Source organism: Hemitrygon akajei, chromosome 32, assembly GCF_048418815.1.
Source record: "Hemitrygon akajei chromosome 32, sHemAka1.3, whole genome shotgun sequence".
Lineage (NCBI taxonomy): Eukaryota > Metazoa > Chordata > Chondrichthyes > Myliobatiformes > Dasyatidae > Hemitrygon > Hemitrygon akajei.
In genome coordinates, this window is record NC_133155.1 from 18,470,287 (window position 1) to 18,493,319 (window position 23,033).

The 23,033-nt window shown below is 40.0% G+C and overlaps 1 protein-coding gene across 4 annotated transcripts in view; it reads left to right on the forward strand.

Annotated features, from left to right (window-relative positions):
• Window positions 1-15,168, forward strand: part of LOC140719543 (interferon alpha-inducible protein 27, mitochondrial-like) — a 47,005-nt gene extending 31,837 nt beyond the window's left edge. For 3 of the 4 annotated variants that reach the window (XM_073034225.1, XM_073034228.1, XM_073034226.1), the window contains exons 3-6: window positions 927-1,035; window positions 3,845-3,892; window positions 10,618-10,779; window positions 12,989-15,168. In XM_073034225.1, the coding sequence (XP_072890326.1) occupies window positions 927-1,035; window positions 3,845-3,892; window positions 10,618-10,779; window positions 12,989-13,074 (405 nt within the window). In that variant the 3' untranslated portion in view covers window positions 13,075-15,168. The remainder of the gene's footprint in view (window positions 1-926; window positions 1,036-3,844; window positions 3,893-10,617; window positions 10,780-12,988) is intronic. The other variant, XM_073034227.1, reaches the window with a different exon arrangement.
• The last annotated feature ends 7,865 nt before the right edge of the window (window positions 15,169-23,033 follow it).

A 23,033-nucleotide genomic window follows, 5' to 3' on the forward strand; every position in this document is an offset into this window, starting at 1 on the left:
TATAGAATAATAACCATAACAGAATCAATGAAAGACCACCCAACTAGGGCATTCAACCAGAGTGCAGGAGAGAACAAACTAAGCAAATACAAAAAGTAGAAATAATAATAGTAAAAAAAAAGCAACAAATATTTAGAACATGAGATGAAGAGTCCTTGAAACTGAGTCCATTGGTTGTGGGAACATTTCAACGATGGGGCAAGTGAAGTTATCCTCTTTGGTTCAAGTGCCTGATAGTTGTAATGACAGTTCCTGAACCTGGTGGCGTGAATCTTGTGGCTCTGTACCTTCTTACTGATGGCAGCAGCGAGAAGAGAGCATGTCCTGGGTGGTGGGGGTCCCTGATGATAGATGCTGCTTTCCTGTGCCATATTTCACATAGATGTGCTCAGTGATTGGGAGGGCTTTACCTGTGATGGACTGGGCTGTAACCATTACTTTTTGTGTGACTTTCCATTGGAGAGATGCAAATTTTCCAAAATCCAGAACACCTCCAGTCCCAAGCATTCCAGATAAGAGGAGCTCAACCTGTACTGTGGATGTTTTGAGTCTGCTCATAATCATTGTATTTCCTTTATTTTAACAATGAGGATGGAGTTTTATGGGCTTCTCTCAACCACTCCATGTATTATTGAAAATTCTGAACAATATATCAACCACACTCTATTGTGTTAAAAAGGACAAGAACATTCTTGTTGCGCAAGATTTCATTAAAATGTTATAATCAATGTGGTACATGAAGCCAAGAAAACAACAAGTGTATAATGAAAAAATTTAGCTCGAACATTGAACGTAATTATTCATAAATAATAATCAAAAGGAAAAGCTGCAATGTTTTACTCTCGGTTTGATTTTACATGCGAGAATTTTAATGCCCTACAGTATAAATCCTTGCTCAATGCGTACTTTTTGTCTCTTTATTTCAGCAGCAGAAGAAATTTGCTCTCCTTGTTAACTGGGACATCATTTGGACTGGGAACAAAATCAAAATGCACTGCTTGGCTTTACTAATACTGTTCTGCATGTTCTCTACCGGTGAGATATGATTTTCTATTTCTACATTCCATGGAATACAAAGGGAACCAACGGTTGTCTGATTATTTGCCTCTACTGTTTAAATTTTGTAAATAGTTTTTGGAAGTTAAGAGGCAAAAGAGTGGAATATATCTCTGCAAAGTTGGCCACCTGACTTTTCTCTGAATAGCCGAATTCGTTTTTTGGTGATAGCTTTTGTCGATAGTGTTAAGTTAGGAATTTCAGGGTACCAGTCTGGCCATCACGAAGAATGACAGTGTACGCCAAATCATGATGTTGGAAATTACTTCCAGTTAAATGTGTTCCTATTATGTTGGTAATCTTGCCATTGTAAACTACTGATCCTGCAGAGCTCAGGTTAAGTTTGATAGGTTAAATAGGTAGTGTGCTCAATGTGCATGGAATGGGTGCTGAGTTCAGTGGGTTAGGTTCGAGTAGAATGAACCACTAAAGCCAGGGCCTCAAAGGCAAAGTCAAAATTATTTGCTATTCCTCTTTTCCCACCTATCTTCTGATTTTCCCAAATTCCAACAGCTCATTTAAATGCCAGCCCAGATAGACTGTGGAACTCCTCTTTCCACGTGTCTGAGTTTGTGAGACTAACCCGACTGCTGTGCTTCGTGTCTGTGAACTTCGCGGTGATTTTCCCTGCTCGTATGATGAACTGAGCCCCGAGGCTTTGGGCCTTCGCTGGGGATTAGGATTGAACCTATGGTTTGGAATGCTGTTGTTATTGCTCGCTCCTATTGATTGCATGATTTGTTTCTTTTCTCTCTCTTTCTCTGAGCACATTGGGGGTTGGTCTTTATTTATTTTTTAATTGGATTCTTTCGGGTTCCTTGCTTTGTGACTGCTTGTAAGCAAACACATCTCAGGGTTGTATAACTTATACGTTCTTTGATAATAAATTGTGGTAAACTACATATACCTGTCTGGACACGCCCCTCTGCTGACTGCTTCTGTGGCTCCTCCCACAGACCCCTGTATAAAGGCGATTAGAGGCACTGCTCCTCCCTCGGTCTCCAGGATGTTGTGTGGTGGTCTCTTGTTGCTAATCGTGGTCTCTTGCTGCTAATAAAAGCCTATCGTTAGCCTCCCATCTCCAAGAGTTATTGATGGTGCATCATAAATATACTTTGAACTTTGACAGGCAGTCCGACATAATCAAGTAGGACGATGGGGTAGAAAGCAAATCAAAGTTGACCAAGTGCAGTATCTTAAGCAAATGAAAGCACAGACACATTAATTGATTAAGCAAATATACAGTATCACTTACATTGGGCCTAAAAGTGATAGACTAAGAACATCCACTAAATCAGTGGTTCCCAACCTTTTCTATGCCCCACACCCCATGGAAATGATTGATTAATGTTCGCACCCCCTACAAAAGTAATATCACATTTGAAGATGAAGAAGTCTAATTTCTAATTATTGAACCACATACAATACTGCGGGTGAACAAATTGAACTTAAAAAAAATAAGCTTTTAACTCAGTGCATAAAATGCAAATATAAATTGAGCAATTAGATTCTAATTTATTCAGAAAAAATTGTAAATAGTAAATTGATGAGAATCCTCAACTCTGAGATGTAACTTCCCAGGTAACACTGATGAGAATCCTCAATGCTGACTCAGGTAGCGGGAGATTGGAGTGTGCTTGGGACAAACGTTACTACCACTTCTCAAGGTACACTGGCAGCTGACTGAGTGATGACTCGTGACTTGTCACTCAAGCACACAAGCCACTCTTTGTCGCACCCCTGAAATTCCATCTCGCACCCCAGGTTGGGAACCCCTGCACTAAATGATGAAAAAATCTAGAAGCAGTGGGCTTCTTATAAGACTCAAAGGTCCAATTACTATCTTGACAGGAAAAATAATTAGTACAAGAACCTAATGAAAAGCTGGCTTTTCTAACTGAAAGACTAGAATAGAATTGCCCCTGGAGAAAATAAATTGCAAATTCCTGTACATTGAGTTAGACTACAAGGAGAGATTATACTAATAATGGTGATATAATTTGTTAAGAAATTTCAGAATATTGAAGTAGATGGAGGGAAATTATTTTCACTGGTTGGGGAGTCCCAAGAACCAGTCATTCAGAAATGAAGGAAGGTAAAATGGAGGTAGAAAAATAGAAATTTTTCATGTTATATTTATTACTTGTTTTATATATCTGGGTTTTGATGGATTTCTATGAGTGAAAATTATTAATGGATGTGGAAAAAGAGTGGGTATATTGAGTTTAGTGTGTGACGGTGGGCCACAGACTAATGTTTATCACCTTGGATGACGAATAGATCAGCTTTCCGTTATTTCTATGATAAACATTCATTGTGCATTTTCTGGCTCAGGAGATCTTTTGCATCTCTATATTCCTCTGGGTGGCACTAGTCGTCTTTACTGGCATCCATCTTGCTTTGTAACTTTTCTTAAGCAGGCCCCTGTTAAACCTCAACACAAAAGCAATGTGCTACAGACGTAGGAAGTCTGAAATAAAAAACAGAGAACTTTAGAAATACTCAACAGGTTAGGCAGCACCTGTAGAGGAGAAAACAGAGTCAATGCTTCAGGTTAATAGTTTCATCAGAACTGCTCAAAATTTATTTAATCTACTACAGCTTTTGTTTCATCATGTGACTTTTGCTGAGAATCCATTTCAGACTCTGAATTCTTTGAGATGTTTTGTTATAATAAATATAATACCTGGATTCCCATTATTGTCAATAAAATAGCTATTGCATGCAGAAGAACTACATTGATTATACTTCTCTGTTTCATATGGCTTGCTGTTACTTTGATTTACAGTGGATGGTTCATTTCGCTCTCAGACTGTGTGGATGGGATTTGGAGCAGGTAAGATGCTTGCTTCTCCATATTTGTGTTTATTACTTTAGTTTGATCCGCATTTCAGTCTCTTCGACATTCACCCATTCTCACTAATTAATACTGAGACTCTGCAGCGACGTGTTTGAACAGCTGCCTGGGTGCCTTCAGAGAAGGCACTTTTTCCCAAAGGCATAGTGTATGTCTGCCACTCTCAGAGGATAATTAGGCTTAGTGCAGGAGCCTGCTTCCAGAGACAGGACCATACATGCTAGGAACCAAGGCATAGCTGATTAATTGCCCCTCAATTATATATAAATCTCTATCCTATCAGATCAATTTCTGCCATGATAAAAATTCTACTACAGTCTATAATTATCAGGTAAATCTGTTCAGATAATCACTTACAAAATGCACAGTAACTGAGTTATTCAAATGAGTCCAAATAACAGCACTTGGAATTAGTTCATGAAAGCATTGAATAGCTAATTCAGTCAATTAAATCTCTTAAATCCACTATAACTCCCAGCTCACCAACTGGAACAAGGCAATTGTAGTTTCTATTCCACCTTGTGGTGAATAGAAAGCAAAACTCAAACTGAGTGTGAATCGGCCCTTCGAGCTGCGCACCAAGCAGTCCCCGATTTAGCCCTTTGCCTAATCATAGAAACATAGAAATCGACAGCACGTTACAGGCCCATCAGCCCACAATGTTGTGCCAACTTTGTAACCTACTCCAGAAACTGCCTAGAATTTCCCTACTGCATAGCTCTCTATTTTTCTAAACTCCATGTAGCTAAGTGTCCTTTAAAAGACCCTATTGTATCCACCTCTACTGCAGTCGCTGGCAGTGCATTCCATGCACCCACCACTCTCTGTGTGAAAAACTTACCTCCGACATCCCCCTTGTACCTTCTTCCAAGCACTTTAAAATTATGCCCCCTCGTGTTAGCCATTTCAGCCCTGGCTATCCAGACGATCAATACCCTTTATCATCTTATACACCTCTATCAGGTCACCTCTCATCCTCCGTTGCTCCAAGAAGAAAAGGCCAAGAACACTCAACCGATTCTCATAAGGTGTGCCCTCCAATCCAGACAACATCCTTGTAAATCTCCTCTGCACTCTCTCTATAGTATCCACATCCTTTCTGTAGTGAGGTGACCAGAACTGAACACAAGTGGGCTCTAACAAAGGTCTTATATATTACTTCACGGGACAGTTTACAATGACCAATTACGGTAACCTACCAACCAGGAGTGTGGGAGGGAAATGGAGCACACAGAGGAAACCCACGTGGTCGCAGGGAGAATGTGCAAACTCCTTACAGACAGCGGTGGGAATTGAACCCGGGTCGCTGGTACTGTAAAGCATTGTGCTAACCACTATGCTACCACGCCAGCCATAGAAGTCAATCTGCAAGCAACGAATTATCACAATAAAACATCATAAGGATCATATAATCTGTTACATGTGATGTCAAGTGACAGATAATGTTAGTTAGGACACTCAGGGTATCTTAATCCTATTGAATCTTTGCATCCACTTGAGACAGTTTTTGGGGCCGTTGTTTAATGATTCATTTCATTAAGTTCAATTTCCAGTTTATTGTCATCTGACTGTACATATACAGAACCCTGCAAAACAATGTTTCTCCGGACCACAATGCACCCACAAGACATGTATCACACATAAGCACATAGAACAACATATTACCATTAAAAAGTTAATCTAACATAATTCAAAAGTGCATGTAATATGCAGTACAGGCAAACAGTGAATAGATAAACAGCTTGCTGCGCTCGTGATGGGACCTTGGTGATGGCAGAGTATTTATTAGTCTCACAGCCTGAGGGAAGAAGCTGTTATCCATTCTGGCAATTTTCATCCTGATGCTCCTGTACCTCCTTCCTGCTGGTAGTGGGTCAAAGAGATTGTGGGATGAGTGGGAAGGACCCTCAACGATGCTTCGGCCCTTTGTATACAACACTCCAGGTAAATGTCACAACTAGCATGGAGAGAGACACCAATGATGCTCTTGGCAGTTTTTACTGTCCTCTGTAGAGTCTTGTGGTTTGGTGCCTTGAGGCTTCTGTGGTACACAATGATGCAGCCAGACAGGATGCTCTCGATGGTGGTTCTGTAGAATGGAGGCAAACCTGAATCTCCTCAGAAAGTCTAGATGCTGTGGCCTCTTGACTATGAGGAGGTGTTGTGGGCCCAGGTTAGATTGTCCATGATGTGCACACCAAGGAACTCTGTGCTCTTCACTCTCACCATGGCAGAGCCATTGATGTGCAATGGAGAGTGTTTGAACTGTGCCTTCCTGAGGTCCACAGTTATCTCCTTTGTCTTGTCCATGTTGAGACTGACACCATTTGACAAGCCTCTCAACCTTCTCTCTGTACGCTGGCTCATCATCGTAGCTGATGAGGCCGACCACTGTTGCATCATCAGTGAACTTGATGGCGAGGTTTGAGCTGGACCTGGCAGTGCAGTTGTCGGTCAGCAGCATGAGCAGCAGTGGGCTGAGCACACAGCCCTGGGGGGCACCAGTGCTTAGTATGATGGAGCTTGAGATGTTGCTGCCAATTTGGACTGATTGGGGTACCTTTCTTCAAGAAGTTCAAGATCCAGTTACAGAGAGGTGTGCTGAGTCCCAACAAGGACAGCTTCATGATTGTGTTAAGGGCCATGCTGAAGTCAATGAACACCATCCTGGCGATTAGGGCATTGTTTTCTAGGTGGGACAAGACAGAGTGGAGGGCCAAGGCTATGGTATCATCAGTGGTTTGAGCAGTAGAGAAACTGGAAAGGGTCCAGTTTAGCTGGTGTATAGGATTTATATGATCCATTACCACCCGTTCAAAGCACTCATGGTTGTGAAAGTCAATGCACTGGGTAGTAACCGTTCAGGCCAGTTTCTGTCACTCCCTTGGGCACTAGAATGATGGTGGCTGCCTTGAAGCCTGCAGGGAGAATGGACTGTTTCAAAGAGATATTAAAGATGTCCTTTAAGACCTTTGTTAGCTGGGTGGCAAAATCCCTCAGCACCTTACCAGGTCCGGGTTTACTCTGAGTAGGATCTTCCTCACCTCAGCTACAGCCAGACAGTGTGCCTGTTCCTCAGGAGGAGAAAGGGCTCTCCTCGATGTCGCATCATTCATTGCATCAAATCATGCAGAGAAGGTATTCAGCCTTTCAGGAAGGAAGGTGTCGCTGTTGACGTGCAGCGTGGATTTACAATCCGTTACGGTTCGTGTGCCTTGCCACATGCGCCGTATATCCCTGGTGTCACAAAGGCGTCTGTGAATTTTCTTTGCGTACTCATGCTTTGCCTTCCTGATGGCATGGGAGAGCACGGCGCTTGCTGACTTCAGAGTCGGCCTATCGCCCGATCTGTGGGCAGCATTTCTATCCATGAGCAGTACACAAATCTCTGCAGTCACCCGTGGTAACAATCTCAATGCATTTTCTTGTATAAAGCTGGCCCTTCAAAAACCTAGTAATATATTGGTCTAGATTATTGCTCTCAAGTCTCTTGAACGATTCCTGTACCCAGTGGTCTGGCTCAGAACAGTCCTACCACAAAGCAACAACTATCAATTTGAAAAAAAACTGTAGTTCCATCAATGAAGAATCAGATTAAATCAAAAAATGAGATCAAGTTACAACTTCCTTTTTAAGTCAGTGTCATGAAAATGGATATAGAATAAACCCTCGACTCGTGACCAACAAACCACAATCAGTAAGGATAAGCAGAAGCTCCTCAAAAAACAAGGAAATTTAGTACAAAATTTTAATCAGGTTAGAGATGGGACTGCTAATGGTTTAAATATGCATTCGACTAAAGGAGACTGTGAGGATGAAGAAAACACTAGGATTAGAGAACTCCTGCAGGTCATTGTAGACACTTAAATATTAAATTTGAAGTCAAAGAAGTTACTTGAAAGTTACATGCAAAATAAAAGGGTTTCTTGCAAAACTAACACTGAGACTAAATCAGTTACCCACTGCATCATAGCATCTAATTTTGTTTTAAAAGCCACCTAAGATAGTACTCTATCTATCTATCTATCTATCTATCTATCTATCTATCTATCTATCTATCTATCTATCTATCTATCTATCTATCTATTTATTTATCTATCTATCTACCTATCTATTAATTAATTATTGATCTATTTATGATACAAGTAAAGACAATGTTTAAGTTCCAAGTGTCATAAGATCATATTTTCAATTTTTGAATTATTAATCTTAACACACTAGCTCAAAATAAACTAATTATTAATAATCAGATTAATTTCCTACAACTATCAATTCTTAAAATAACCTGCATAACCCTAACTGTACCTTAGCAATAGAGCACTAGTGATCATTCCTTGCGCCACCCTGGACCTGTCTCTGACTGTCTTTGTTCACATTAAGGTCTTTTCTTCATAGTCCTGTTTATTCCCTCCCTACCTGTTCTTGCAAAATTTATATACTATATGTTGTCTGTATTTACTTGCCAGTGATTCTGCTGTAAGATTTCATCAGATCTGTACCTTGCCATACTAGATATGACAATATATTTGATTTGAAATAATCTATCTCCACCTAGTGTAGCTTTTGTGCAGCATCTTTACGTTAGGCTCCATAACGCTTGGAACTTAGCTTCACTCAGCATTGCTCCAAGAAATGTTGTTAGCCCCTTGTAAAGTAGTTCATGCTGCATTCAGAAAGTCTCCTACTCATCTAGTTGTTTAACTGGATCGAACAGACTGTTTCTTACCTCTACTTCATCGTAAAACTCTCTGCAGTAAAGTACTAAATATGAGACCATGAGACCTAGGAGTAAAATTAGGCTGTTCGGCCCATCGAATCTGCACTGGCATTTCATCATGGCTGATCCATTTCCCTTTCAACCCCATTCTTCTGATTTGTCCCCATAACCTTCCATGTTCTGACTAATCCAGAACCTATCAACCTCTGCGTTAAGTACACCTGATGACCTGGTCTCCACAGCTGCCTGTGGAATGGATTCCACAGAATGTATGTATGCGTGTGTGCGTTTATAGTTCACAGCATATCTCCAGTCCTGCTGGAGGGTCTCGGCTCGAAACGTCGACTATACTCTTTTCCATAGATGCTGCCTGGCCTGCTGAGTTCCTCCAGTATTTTGTTTGTGTTGCTCGGATTTCCAGCATCTGCAGATTTTCTCTTGTTTGTGATTGGTTTACAGTATATATGCTTTTTATCTCACTCCTTATGGGTAGTGTGTAGGTGCAACTTTCTTTCACTCTCGGTCCTATACCAGAGGCACGGGAGCATGAGGGATCGGCGCGGATTCCTTGCTGTTCCTACCAGTGCGCTCTTCTGGACTGAGATCTCAGACTCGTTGAAGCCACGCTCCCAGTCCAGGTGTCACAGCTCCAATCCACAGCTGGGATTACTCTGGCTTTAACCTTCCACATCCTTTCTATCTGAAGAGCCAACAGCTTTGCTGCCATCTGTATATGGGAACTCTGTGACTTTGAACCGTCTTGTAAATCGGTTTGATGAATAATGCATTTACTGCGTTTGTCAAACGCTGCGGGCTCTCTGACATATTATGGACAGGTATATGAGGGTGGCAGAGTGTTGCCACTGCAAAGCTCCAGCCACACCAGTTCAATTTAACCTCAGGTGCTAAATGTGTGGAGGCTGCATGTTTTCGTTGTGAATGTATGTTCAAAGCTCTGGTTCTGTCCCAGCCCCCAGAGAGGGTTAGAGTAGGCTGATTGACCACTGTAAATGACCACTGGTAAAAGTGGATGAACCAGCATGGAATTAATAGGCATGTAAAAGTAAGAAGAGTATTCAAGGCAAGTTTATTGTTATTTAACTATAGGCATGTACATGTGCACCGGCAAACGAGTCGTTTCTCCAGACCCCAGGGTATAATAATAGTAAGTACTTCATTCATCCCGCGTGGGAAATCCTTTCGTTACAGCAGCGACATTTAAAAACACACTTAGCAGTGTGCAAATTTAACTAATAATGAAGTATAGAATAATAATATACACAATAATAATGAACCAATGTGCAATAAGAATGCACAAAGTAATATCTTAGGAAAGTAAGGATTAAATCTACAAATGAATTATGCATAAACAAACTAAAGTGCATAAATTAAATATTGTAGGGTACAGAACAAATCGGGAAATACATTGGCGAGGTGGTCTGAGAGTCTGCACAGCTTCCTATGTTATCAGTAAATACAGTAAATTATTACTGATTTTCATTAAGAATAACTACCTTTGCATCACTACCCCCTGTCTCATGTGGGCAAGCCAGTTCTGAATCCAAAAGGCCAATTCACCCTGGGATAATGCATCTTAATTTTCTGGATAAGTCTTCCATGAGGCTCAAGATCAATTGTGATCCTTAAGATCCATAATCAGATTATTTACTAGTAAGCACTCTAAGATATCCTTTCTGCTGAAGTAATTTTGTTTAACAATATGAGATTTGCTGTCAGGATCATTTGAACTTGTACCCCAATTACACAAGCTGACCAGAAGGAAACTACGGCTCTAGCTTCACCCAATCACCATAAAACCAAGAAATGAAAAATGGCCAGAAATTGACATCAGAAGAATTTCATTCAGCGATGAGCCAGCACCATTAAGACAGAAATAAAGAAAAAGGGAAGGGAAATGTTTTAATATTTAATGTGTTTAATTAATTATAACAGTGCCTGGAAAGAAATGTAATTTTTTATTTTCCAGTTTGTTCTAATTTTGCTGCTTGGAGTATTATTGATGCCCTAGGATTCACTGCCGATGGATTAGCAGCTGGCTCTTGGGCAGAAAGATTACAGACATTGGTAACCTATATCAATGGAGGAACACTACCACCTGAAAATTTTATTAACACACTTCAGTCCATTGGTAAATATTTTCCTTGTCTTCTTAATGTTATATCAAATTGGTCTACTGAGCCAAACATTTTAGTTCAGAAATGTAAAACTTTTGGTGCTGAATTTAATAGCATCAAGTAGATTGTATTTTCCCCCCCACAGAAGAGTGGTCATTATCTTGCTCCTAAAAGAAATTTAAAGTTGGACTGTGGATCTCCGAAATGAGATAGCAAATAAACCAGGATTACCTGAAAGGGGTTACAGAGGATATATATATATAAAGCATTGGAACCTGGAAGATAGAGAAATCAGTGCCGTTAATATGGTAGGGAATTTTGAAGTAAAAGAAGAGGTAATGATGGGTCTCTTAAAGAGCATTAAGATGGATAATTGCCCGGGGCCTGATAGGATATATCCCTGGTAATTGAGTGAGGCAAGAGAAGAGATTGCTAAGGCCTTGCTCATGTCCCCTCTTGCCACAGGCAAGGTCCCGGAGGACTGGCGAGTAGCTAGCCATTATTCAAGAAGAGAGCCAGGGATAATCTTGAAAACTGTAGACCTGTGAGTCTCATGCCAGTCGTAGGGAAGTTACTGGAGAGAATTCTTTGGGATAGGATTTATGAGAACCTTAGCTTAATCAGGGAGAGCCAGCATGGCTTTGTGCAGGACAAGTCGTATCTTACTAACTTGATTGAGTTTTTTGACAAGGTGACATAGGTGATTGATGAAGGTAGGGCTGTGGGTGTTGTCTGCCTGGAGTTTAGTGAGGCAATTGACAAGGTCCCTCATGGGAGGTTCATCTAGAAGATTACGATGCATGTGATCCTTGGCCTTTTGGATTCAGAACTAGCTTCCCATAGAAGACAGGGGGTACTGGTTCGAAGGTACTTATTCTAGCTAGAGGTCTGTGATTGGTGGTATTCCACATGGATTTGAGGTGGAACCTCTGCTGTTTGTGATGTATATAAATGACCTGGGTGAAAATGTGGATGGGTGGGTTGGTAGGTTTGGGGATGATACGAAGATTGGTGGTGTTGTGGATGGTGTAGATTACAGCAGGATATAGATCAGTTGCAGATATAGGAGGAACAATATGGAGTTTAACCTGGACAAATGTGAAGTGTTGCACCTTGGTAGGTCAAATGTAAAGAGACAGTACAATGTTAAGGGCAAGACCCATTTCATAGCTCCCTGCAAGTGGCTACACGGGTCGATAGGGTGGTTAAGAAGGCTTATGAAATGCTTGCCTTTATTAGTCGAGGTACTGAGTTCAAAAGTCAAGAGGGTACGTTGCAGCTTTTTAAAACAGTTAGGCCACATCTGGAGTATTGCATCCAGTTCTGGTCGCCCCACTATGTTTAGGCTATGGAGAGAATGCAGAGGTTTACCAGGATGCTGCCTGGTTTAGAGGACATGTGCTATCATGTGAGGTTGGATAAACTTGGGTTGTTTTCTCTGGAGCGGCGGAAGCTGAGGGGAGATCTGATAGAGGTTTATAAGGTTATGAGAGGCAGAGATAGAGTGGAAAGGCAGTATCGTTATCACAGGGTAGAAATGTCTAAATACCAGAGCGTATGTATTGAAGGTGCGAGGGGTAGGTTCAAAGGGGATGTGAGGGGGAAGTTTTTTACTCAGAGAGTGGTGGATGCCTGGAATGCGCTGCCCTGTATAGTGGTAAAGGCAAATACATTAAGAGATATTTAGGCAGATGGAGGGATATGAACATTGTATAGGTAGAAGAGATTAGTTTACCTGGTTCGGCACAACACTGTGTTCCAAAGGGCCTGTTCTTGTGCTGTTCTGTTCTATAGAGTCATAGAGAAGAGTGAAACAGCATAGAAACAGGCCCATGCCTCATCGGGTCTATGCTGACCACCGATAATCCAAGATTGCTGATATTTAATTATAGTTAATTTTGTTTGAAATTGATATTGTAATTTTATGATGAGATAGATATACTTCAAGGATGATATTAGCAGTAAGTGCAATAAACTTTCTTACATGTGGAGGAGGATACCTGGGGTTAAAAAAAAACCTAATATGCCTCTTGGTGACATTTTAATTTTTTCAACTGAAATTAGCTATATCTCTTGCCACAGGTGAGTTAGAAATAATTCCAATATTATTGGAATTGCGCAGGAGCTAGAGAAATAATGTAAATCTCCAGATTAAGACTCACTAATGTTATCCGCCTACTTGTGTCAGTTTTTACCTCTGATTCTTTTTTGTTCTCCTGAAAGGCATCAAAGGATTCTCTCTGTCAACCAAGCTCTTATTGGGAACCGTGGGAGCCCTTATCTTCCTCCTCATCAGCACGAATCTGTGAATTTTCTGAATTTGACTACCAACACAAGCTTCTGGATTACCAAGCCAAGCTACAGAATTAAACATTGCAGAGTATAACATTATTTTGAATGAACAGAGAAAAACAAAGGGAACATGATGGATTAGTTGTCCATATTAGGGATAAAAATGGCTGTAGAAGTAAAGCATATTGATGAAAAGACTGAAACTGAATCTGTATGTCTATAGATTAAATACAGGTTTGGTCATACCAATAGACAATACCTACCGACCTAACATTGGAAGGGAAGTGGAAGAAAGAATAAGCAGACAAATTAGGAAACTGAATACCATATAAACTGAATACAACACAGAATACAATCAAGGAATTTCAACAAAGACAATGAAGTTCCAATAATATACATAGGAATCCCTTTTCTCCAATATGTGAACAACCCAACAGAGGAGCACTCATTATTACATCTTGTAACCCAAATCAGATAAGCAGCAGTAAAAGTGGAGGACATTTATGCAGTGGTTGGATAACATGCAATCCAGGTTAATAGACGAGGGAGAAGTTGACTTTGGGGGACTGAGAATTGAAAGTGGGCAGACAAAGCAAATAAGAATTGAAAATCAGAGGTTTTTATAAATGCTGTAAACCTAAAATACAAAACAAAAATTGCTAGAAATACTCAGAGGTCAGACTGCATCTGTGCAAAGAGAAATACACTTAAAGCTTCAGGCCAAAGACCGTCAGAACTGGGAAGGTGTTAAACAAAAAAGTTTATTAAGCTGCATGGAGGGTGGGGGAGGGGTACTTCTCTGAAAGGATAAAACAGTCAAAAATTAAAACTTTGCTTAACCAGCCATTTGACAACATAACAGAGAATAGGTAATAATGCAGTTTCTATAATTAGTACTGCTGCCACAAAACAAAGTTTTGTGTTGTATATGTCTGTAATAATAAATCTGATTCTGATTCTAATTCAGAAATAAACGATTAAAAAGCCTCTGATGAGTACCCTATCACATATTTATGAATAAAGAGGGGTGAGATTGAGGAGCATTGTTAGATATCCAAGACTGAGTATGACTGGAACAGATTATTGGACATTAATAAATATGCAAAATGGTAAAGTAATGGGCAAATACATATGAAGTTGTACACTTTGGGAGGAAGAAGATTGTGCATCAATAGGAAGACCATTCTTCCTACACCTTCCTATTGACGTGTGACCTCCCTATTCTTCCGTCCAAAGGAAATTGCGAACAGAAGTGGGAGTACAAGTACACCAATTACTGCAAGTTGTGCCATTGGTGAGCAAGGCCATAAAATAATATATCAAGAACCAACACTTATTGCTAGCAGGCTAGAGTTGAAAAATGGGGACATTATACTAAAACTGTATGAACCTTGCAATGTAAAGGATAGGGAGCCAACGGAGAAAGTGCTGAGATTTATGAGGACAAAAATAGAAATGTGAAGATGTTCAAATCTGAAAAGGATGGAAACGTCAGGTCTCTTTTCACTCGAAGGCAGTCTGAGTGATTACTTAATCATTAAAATGGGTGGCACAGTAGGGTAGTGGTTAGCAGAACACTTCACAGTACAGGCGGCCTGGGTTCAATTCCCGCTACTGCCTGTAAGGAATTTGCACATTGTCATGAAATTCCAAAAAGGAGGGAATGTGGAAATATATCTGTAACCCTGAAGTCTTTATAAATTTGTAACTTTTGTAAAATGTTTTGCAATGAAATGGGGTCTATGAAATCCTAAGGTGCTTTGCTGGTTTGGGTGAGAAAACTTTCAAGGGTGTTTGTGTTATATGGGAACAAACTATTTTCTTTGATGACAAACAATTGGTTTATGGCCAGAGGGGATGTTTGATAACAGTGAAACAGGATAGAACTTCTAAAAATCAAATGTGTGAATGAGATAAGGGTGAAGATAACAGAGGAATGTAATATTATGGAACAGAGCAACCTAATCATTGTTCTTTGTGGGGAAAATCATATAAAAGTACTTTGGTTTGAACAGAAGATTGGAGTTATATTTCCAGGTGAAAGTTGGCTGGAAGTATATCTCCCCTTGCAGGTAAAATAATAAATGCATTAATAATGTGTCCACTCTGAATTTGTTGTTGTTTGTTTCTTTATATTAGAAAACCTAGCTAAAGGATACACAACATTCTGCCTGTGTCCATGTGGGTTCCCTCCCACAGTCCAAAGACGTAAAGGTTGGTAGGTTAATTGGTCATTGTAAATTATCCCATAATTAGGCTAGGAGTAAATTGGGGGGTTGCTTAGCCGTTCGGCTCGAAGGGCCAAAAGGGCCTATTCCACGCTGTATCTGAATAAATATCTGGCCGGTGGTATAGCTGCATTAGCACTGGACTTCAAGGCAAATTGTCCCGAGTTCAAATCTGGCCAGCTCCTTGCACGCTTTCCATCCGCGCTGAGTTGAGAATCAAGTTAGCAGCTCGGCCTCGTAGAAAACAGTTAAATGCTACAGAAAAGGCAAAAATGTTGCCTGACGCACCACAAGCAACAACAAACAGATCTCAATAAGTAAATAAAATCATAGCGAATGGGGAATGGGCTATGGGTGGTGTTGTTCAAAGCAAATAGTATAGATGTTGAACATGTATTGAAGGGAGAAATGAACCGAGGTTTACATGATAGATTTAGATGAGGATGTTAGGAGAAAGTGAGGAACTGGTATATACAATGGTAATAATTATATTTTTGAGGATATAATAATAGTAATACAAATAATAAGAAATTTATTAATCCTGAGTGGGAAATTCTTACTTTACAGCAGCAACATTTAAAACACACTTAACAGTGTGCAGACTTAACTAATAATAAAGTACAGAATAATAATTAACCAATGTGCAATAATGTACGAAATGATAAAACAGACTATTGCACTATGATGCTGTTTTGCTGTTGCACAGAAATGAACTGTGGTATATGCTCATTGCATTTGGTAGGAAAGATTTTCTGTAATGATCCTTGTGACAGCAGAGCCGAATGAGCCTGTTCAGAAGGGTCCACTGCTGTTTATTCAGTAGGTCATGGAGAGGATGTGCCTGATTGTCCATGATGGATAACATATCATGCAAAGCTGAGCATTGTGAAAGAACAGAAGTGGCATTGTTTTAGTTTTAACCAGTCAGACTGTCTCCAGAATGAATGCTTCTGAAATGTTTTTGATTTTCCCCCTTATAAGAGTGTGAATATATGCTGAAAAAATGCTCTGGGGAAAAAACAATGGATCGACAAAACAGTAAGGGATGATAGGTCAGTGGTGCTGGAAGAACAAAAAACATTCAATCATTCAAGACTGCTGTGCCAATCCATCACAGTACAGTTAATTCCATTTTTGGTTTTGTCAAGATAGAACATAGAATAGTACAGCACATTACAGGCCCTTCTGCCCACAATGTTGTGCTGACCCTCAAACCCTGCCTCCCATATAACCCCCCACCTTAAATTCCTCCATATACCTGTCTAGTAGTCTCTTAAATTTCACTAGTGTATCTGTCTCCACCACTGACTCAGGCAGTGTATTCCATGCACCAACCACTCTCTGAGTAAAAAACCTTCCTCTAATATCCCCTTTGAACTTCCCTCCCCTTACCTTAAAGCCATGTCCTCTTGTACTGAGCAGTGGTGCCCTGGGGAAGAGGCACTGGCTGTCCACTCTATCTATTCTTAATATCTTGTACACCTCTATCATGTCTCCTCTCATCCTCCTTCTCTCCAAAGAGTAAAGCCCTAGCTCCCTTAATCTCTGATCATAATCCATACTCTCTAAACCAGGCAGCATCCTGGTAAATCTCCTCTGTACCCTTTCCAATGCTTCCACATCCTTCCTAAAGTGAGGCGACAAGAACTGGACACAATACTCCAAGTGTGGCCGAAACAGAGTTTTATAGAGCTGCATCATTACATCGCGACTCTTAAACTCTATCCCTCGATTTATGAAAGCTAACATTCCATAAGCTTTCTTAACTACCCTATCTATCTGTGAGGCAATTTTCAGGGATCTGTGGACATGTACCCCCAGATCCCTCTGCTCCTCCACACTACCAAGTATCCTGCCATTTACTTTGTACTCTGCCTTGGAGTTTGTCCTTCCAAAGTGTACCACCTCACACTTCTCCGGAATGAACTCCATCTGCCACTTCTCAGCTCACTTCTGCATCCTATCAATGTCTCTCTGCAATCTTTGACAATCCTCTACACTATCTACAACACCACCAACCTTTGTGTCGTCTGCAAACTTGCCAACCCACCCTTCTACCCCCACATCCAGATCAATTTGTTAATAATTTTTTTAAAAAAACACAAAACCTTAGCAAAATACATCTCAGTGGCCACTCATTAATTTGCTTAATTAACCTGCTCATTAATTTATATATTTAAAAAAAAATTATTTAGCAATACAGTGCAGAATAAGCTTTTCCGACTCTTTGAGATATGATGCACCCCGGTCAACCCTAACCTAATCATGGGACAACTTACAGTGACCAATTAACCTTCTCGGTACATCTTTGGGCTGTGGAAGGAAATTGGAGAGCCAGGGAAAACCCATGCATTCCACAGGGCGGACATGCAGGGACTCCTCATAGGCCAGTGCCAGAATTGAACTCTGAACTCTGGGATGCCTGGATCTGTAACTGCATAGTGGTGCAAATATCTAGTTAATCCTGTGACAACAACTCAATGCATAAAAGCCTGCAGACATGGTCAAGGGGTTTAGTTGTTGCTCAACCCAAACATCAGAGTAGAGAAGAAATGTGATCTAAGTGACATTGACCATAGAATGCTTGTTGGTGCCGGGAATGGTTTAAGTATCTCAGAAACTGCTGTTCTCCTGGGATTTTCACTCTTGACAGTCTGTATTTTACAGAGAATTGTGCAAACACAAAACAAAATCCAGTGGGCAGCAGTTCTGAGGGCTAAAATGCTGATCTGTGGTTATTGAGGGAGGGCAGAGGAGAATGGCCAGTCTGGTTAATGCTGACTGGAAGGTGACAGTAACTCAAATAACCACACATTACAACAGTGGTGTGCAGAAGAGCATCTCTGAATGCACAACACGTTAAACCTTGAAGTGGACGGTCTACAGCAGCAGAAGACCACACCAGCTTCCTCTCTCCTGTACCTCGTAAAGCAGCAATTGAGTGTAAAAACTCTGGCACTTTACAGTTTAGTTTTGAAGTAATTTAGATACAATTGCAATCAGTATTGTGTATATGACGTTAATTTTACTTTAGATGAAAGAATGTCATTATTTTGTACAATTTTATTTCCTGGTCTGACTCAGACAAGAGGCTGTTTTTTTCACACCAAGTGTAGATTTTTATCAAGTGCACCTTGGATCACATTGATGACTGCAAGCAACGTCAATCATCACTACTGCTGGTTTTACAGAGTTTATTATTCTGCTTTTACTCAGATGGATTTCAAAGTGAAAGGAATAGATAAGTAAATGAAAATATCCGTAGAAAAAGGAATTTAAAAAAGCTACTTCATGAAAGGTGTCATATTCACAACTTTTCTTATTTGTGGTATTAAACGAATATCATTTATCCAGAGGTCAAAATAACAATTCATTATGAATATTTCAGTTAACCTTGACTAAAAAATGTTAAGTTTCCTCCTTTGTGGCAAGGGAACCAAAATGTTAAGTTGCCAGGAAAATATTAAATTAATTGCTAATTGATATTACATATATTTAAATAATGGAATCATAATGATGTAATTGTTTTGTGGCCTTGGGAAATTTATTTTCATGTTTTGATTATAAAACATTTTAAAATTTCCACATTTTAACAGCAGCTCAAAACTTTAATTCAAAACCTCCTTTTTGAATAGGCAGAATGCTTACTTCTAAGATAAACGACAAACGACCCTTTGTTTAGTTTTACCTGTTGACTTCACATTACATTACCTTATTGTCTTTTTATCAGTTGGCGAGACAAGCCTATGAGTTTGTAAAGATCTGTATTTATTCAAGATATCTGTCATGGTTATAATGTTCATGTGAAACCTCATAGCAATTACTGCTAAATATTTTTGTCTTTTGCCAAAGTTGGTTTTGATCCAGGCAACATTAGAGTTATAGAGTACTACAGCAAGGAAACAGGACATTTGGCCCATCTAGTCTGGGTTGACATGATCTTCAGTTTACATTCTTTCCTGCAGGTGCCTTCTTTCTATTAATTCCAACCTCTTACTCACACTCTTTTACACAATCCACGTTCAATCATCTCCTGCCAAGATCTGGAGTCCAGAATGAAGAGGAAAAAATCATTTCAACATTATAAAATCACAATGAGAAGTGTTTGACTGGCATATTCTTTTAAGTGTTGAAAGGATATTATTTCCCATTGTAATGAAAACTTGTTGTTTAATTGGGTGTTGACTATCCAGTGCAATGTCAGGAATATGCAACATGGAGAAAAGTAAAGAGTGGAATTCTCAGTTCTCAGAGCCAGAAACATTCAGAACTTCAATGGAGAATACTGACACAGGTTTCCATTGTATTGGCAAAATTGTCCCACTCCAGAACATGGTTAAGCTGGAAATAATGCATGAAAGATTTACAAAGATGTTGCCAGAACTGGATGATTCAAATTATAAGGAGAGATTGGCAAGGTTAGGTCTTTATTTCTGGAATGTAGGAAAATGACAGGCAACATTATACAAATGCTTTAAATTATGATACATTATGCTTCCTTGCTGATGTTTGATCAGATGTCATGAAACTTCATGAGATCTGGTTCTGATATTAAGGCACCTCCCCCCCACCTGTAAACTACTGTGCTGCCAGAAGGACAAAGGATTATGAAGGGTAGGTCTGGCATATTGACTGTAAGGCAGGGGGAGCATGAAGTGTAGTGGTTAGCATGCTTTACAATACAGGCAACCTAGGATCATTTCCCACTGCTGTCTGTAAGGAGTTGGTGCGTTCTCCCCATGAACGTGGAGATCTCCTTCAGTTAACTGGTTAGTGTGGATTGTCCCATGATTAGCCTCAGATTAAATTGGGGGATTGCTAGGCGGTGTGGCTCAAAGGGTCTGTTCCGTGCGGGTTTCCAAATAAATAAATCTGTGAGGGTCCTCGTGCAGGGTTTCAACCTAAAACGTTGACAATCCTTTCCCCACCACAGGTGCTGCTTGAGTAACTGAATATTCCTCCAGCACATTGTTGCTTCTGACTTGCCTGTCTGAGGGACAGCTGGTCCAATTTAGCCATCAATCCCCACAACCCCATGACCCAATTCAGGGTCAAAGTTAATGCCAAATTGGTCATCCAAATTTATTCCGTCAGTTTAGGACACGAGGGATGGGATTGGCCAAGAAAGGTGAATTTCCACTCCTGAAGGACATCAATAAAGTAGACGAGATTTTACGTTGATTCAATAGCTTTTCACCATCAACATAAATGCTATGTGTTAAGAATTAATTCCAGATTATTAACTAAATGTAAATTCCAACAGCTTGGTGGTCAGAGCTGAACTCATCTCTGTATTTAGGAGTCTGGATTATAGAAAGGTGTTAATGCTTTGGAGAGGGTGCAGAAGAGACGTACCAGGATGCTGCCTGGTTTAGACAGCACGTGTTATCATGAGAGGCTGGAAAACTTGGGTTGTTTTCGCTGGAGCATCAGAGGCTGAGGTGAGATCTGATGAGGTTTACAAGATTATGAGAAGCATAGACAGAGTGAACAGTGAGTATGTTTCTCAGGGTTGAAATGCTTAATACCAGAGGGCAGGCATTGAAGGTGAGAGTGGGTAGGTTCAAGGGGCATGTGAGGGTTAAGTTTTTTTACGCAGAGTCGTGGATGCCTGGAATATGCTGCCTGGTATGGTGGTGGTGGCAAAAACATTAGAGGCTTTTGAGAGATGTTTGGATAGGCACATGGATGTAAGGAAGATGGAGGGTGTAGATAGCAGGGATTAGTGTTTGGGTGTTTTTGATTTGCTGTTTAGCTGGTTTGCTATAACACTGTGGGGCTGAATGGCCTGTTCCAGTGCTGTACTCTTCTGTGTGGATTAATTGCATGGAAATTTAACTGCTGTACCCCTATGGTCCTGCATTGTTTCCATATGATACACAGCAACAGTGGCGACTTTCATCAGCATGTGTTTAATGTCATATACAGCAGACCTTCAAAACTGCAGTAGTATGAATTCAAAATATATATTAAAAATTCAGCAAGTAATAACAATGATTTCAGCAATTTGATCTCACTTTGAAAGGCACAAAAGCTCATTGTCCAGGAGCTTATATCACTATCAATATAATTGGAAAATGATTCATGTTGTGATTTGAACACAAACCAGCATTATCTGTATTTATCCAAGTCATCCTAATAAAACATTAATTTGATACCCTTCAGAAAATTATTACAAATGCACTACATTCTGTAGTGAAATCACTTTTGAGCTGATAAGTAGGTATATTAAAAGCACTCAAATTATCTGCACTACCAGTTCATTATTTTACGTTAAGTAAAACCGCAACAGATTTTTCCATTCACATGCAATTTCCACCTCTTCTAGATATCCAGTTCGCCTTTACAGAACACTTATTAATATTACCCAAAATATGTGATGTCTTGAAAAATAAATCAAATTAAAAAAATTTTTTCTGCATGTAACTCAATTACAATATTTATTCACTGAAAGCTGGAGCAGGATTATGTTCCTCAAAATCCTCCTGAAAACATGGTCCTTAGCTCATCTGTTGCAACCAGGAGTCTCTCAACATGACGACAATTGCAGCAGGCGACGTGTATTACATGAAACAGTCAATCCTATATGTACACTTAAGTTGTAACAAATGCGGCAATGGTCATTTTCAGAAAATGTACTTGGTCATAAAGCTCAGTTAAATAACTCGACTAGTTATTGACTTGACTAGTTCATAACTTGAATCACATTCTCTGAGCACAATTCAGCCTGTCATTTCCAACAATGCATTCAAAGAGAGGCTTAAAGTGTAATGATAAGACAGCTATGTTTCAAGTGATTAAACTAAATACGTAATTCTGATTGCTCGCATCCAGTTTATTTATTTTTCTGTATACAACTGTAATGCCTTCAATGCACGGTAGTGTGGTAATCAGCACAACGCTTTACAGTACCAGCGAAGGGCCAGAAGGGTCTATTCCGTGCTGTATATCGATAAAACAAAGTATACCTTGGTTATCAACATGCTAAGGAAACACTTAGAACTGTACATTCAAATTCCTAATATTAATGGCAGACATGACAATATCCCTGAGGCATGGTCACTGACTTGAAATGCTGCTTCTTTCCTCATGATTGCTTGCTGTCCTCCAGAGCACTCCCGACATACTTTTTTTTTCTTTTGCTTCCTTAGAGGTTACCAATTTGCTTTGGAAAATCAAAGTTGCTTAGGTGCATTTTGTAAAATCTTCCATGTGTTCCCCACCCTCATTTTTACGACAGCCATGCCTTGTACTCTCCAAAACAGGGGTGTCAAACTCATTTTAGGTCACGGGCCGGATTGAGCAAAATGCAGCTTCATGCGGGCCGGATCAGTCGGACGTGTGCGAACGCAGCTTTCGTTGCCTCCGTTTTTTCAGCCTGCTCTCATGTGTCTCAGTCTCTGCTATAACTACAAAGTGTTTCACTTTACAAATTCCGTTTCTTATGAAGAAGACTGCCGAATAAACACTAAAAACCCTGAAAACCGGGTACCTGAATAAACTCAGCATTAGCCATATCATACGCCATAGGCGCTTCGATTACTGGGGCCAGCTTTAATAGTAATTAGATATTATCTCGCGGGCCAAAGATAATTCCACCGCGGGCCGGATTTGGCCCGCGAGCCTTGAGTTTGACATATATGCTCCAAAAGAAACTAACAAAGTCTACTGCTGGAGATCATATTTATGAAATGTAAAAGAATTATAACACCTAACAATGAATTATCTTTTGAAGGGATCTCATAGAT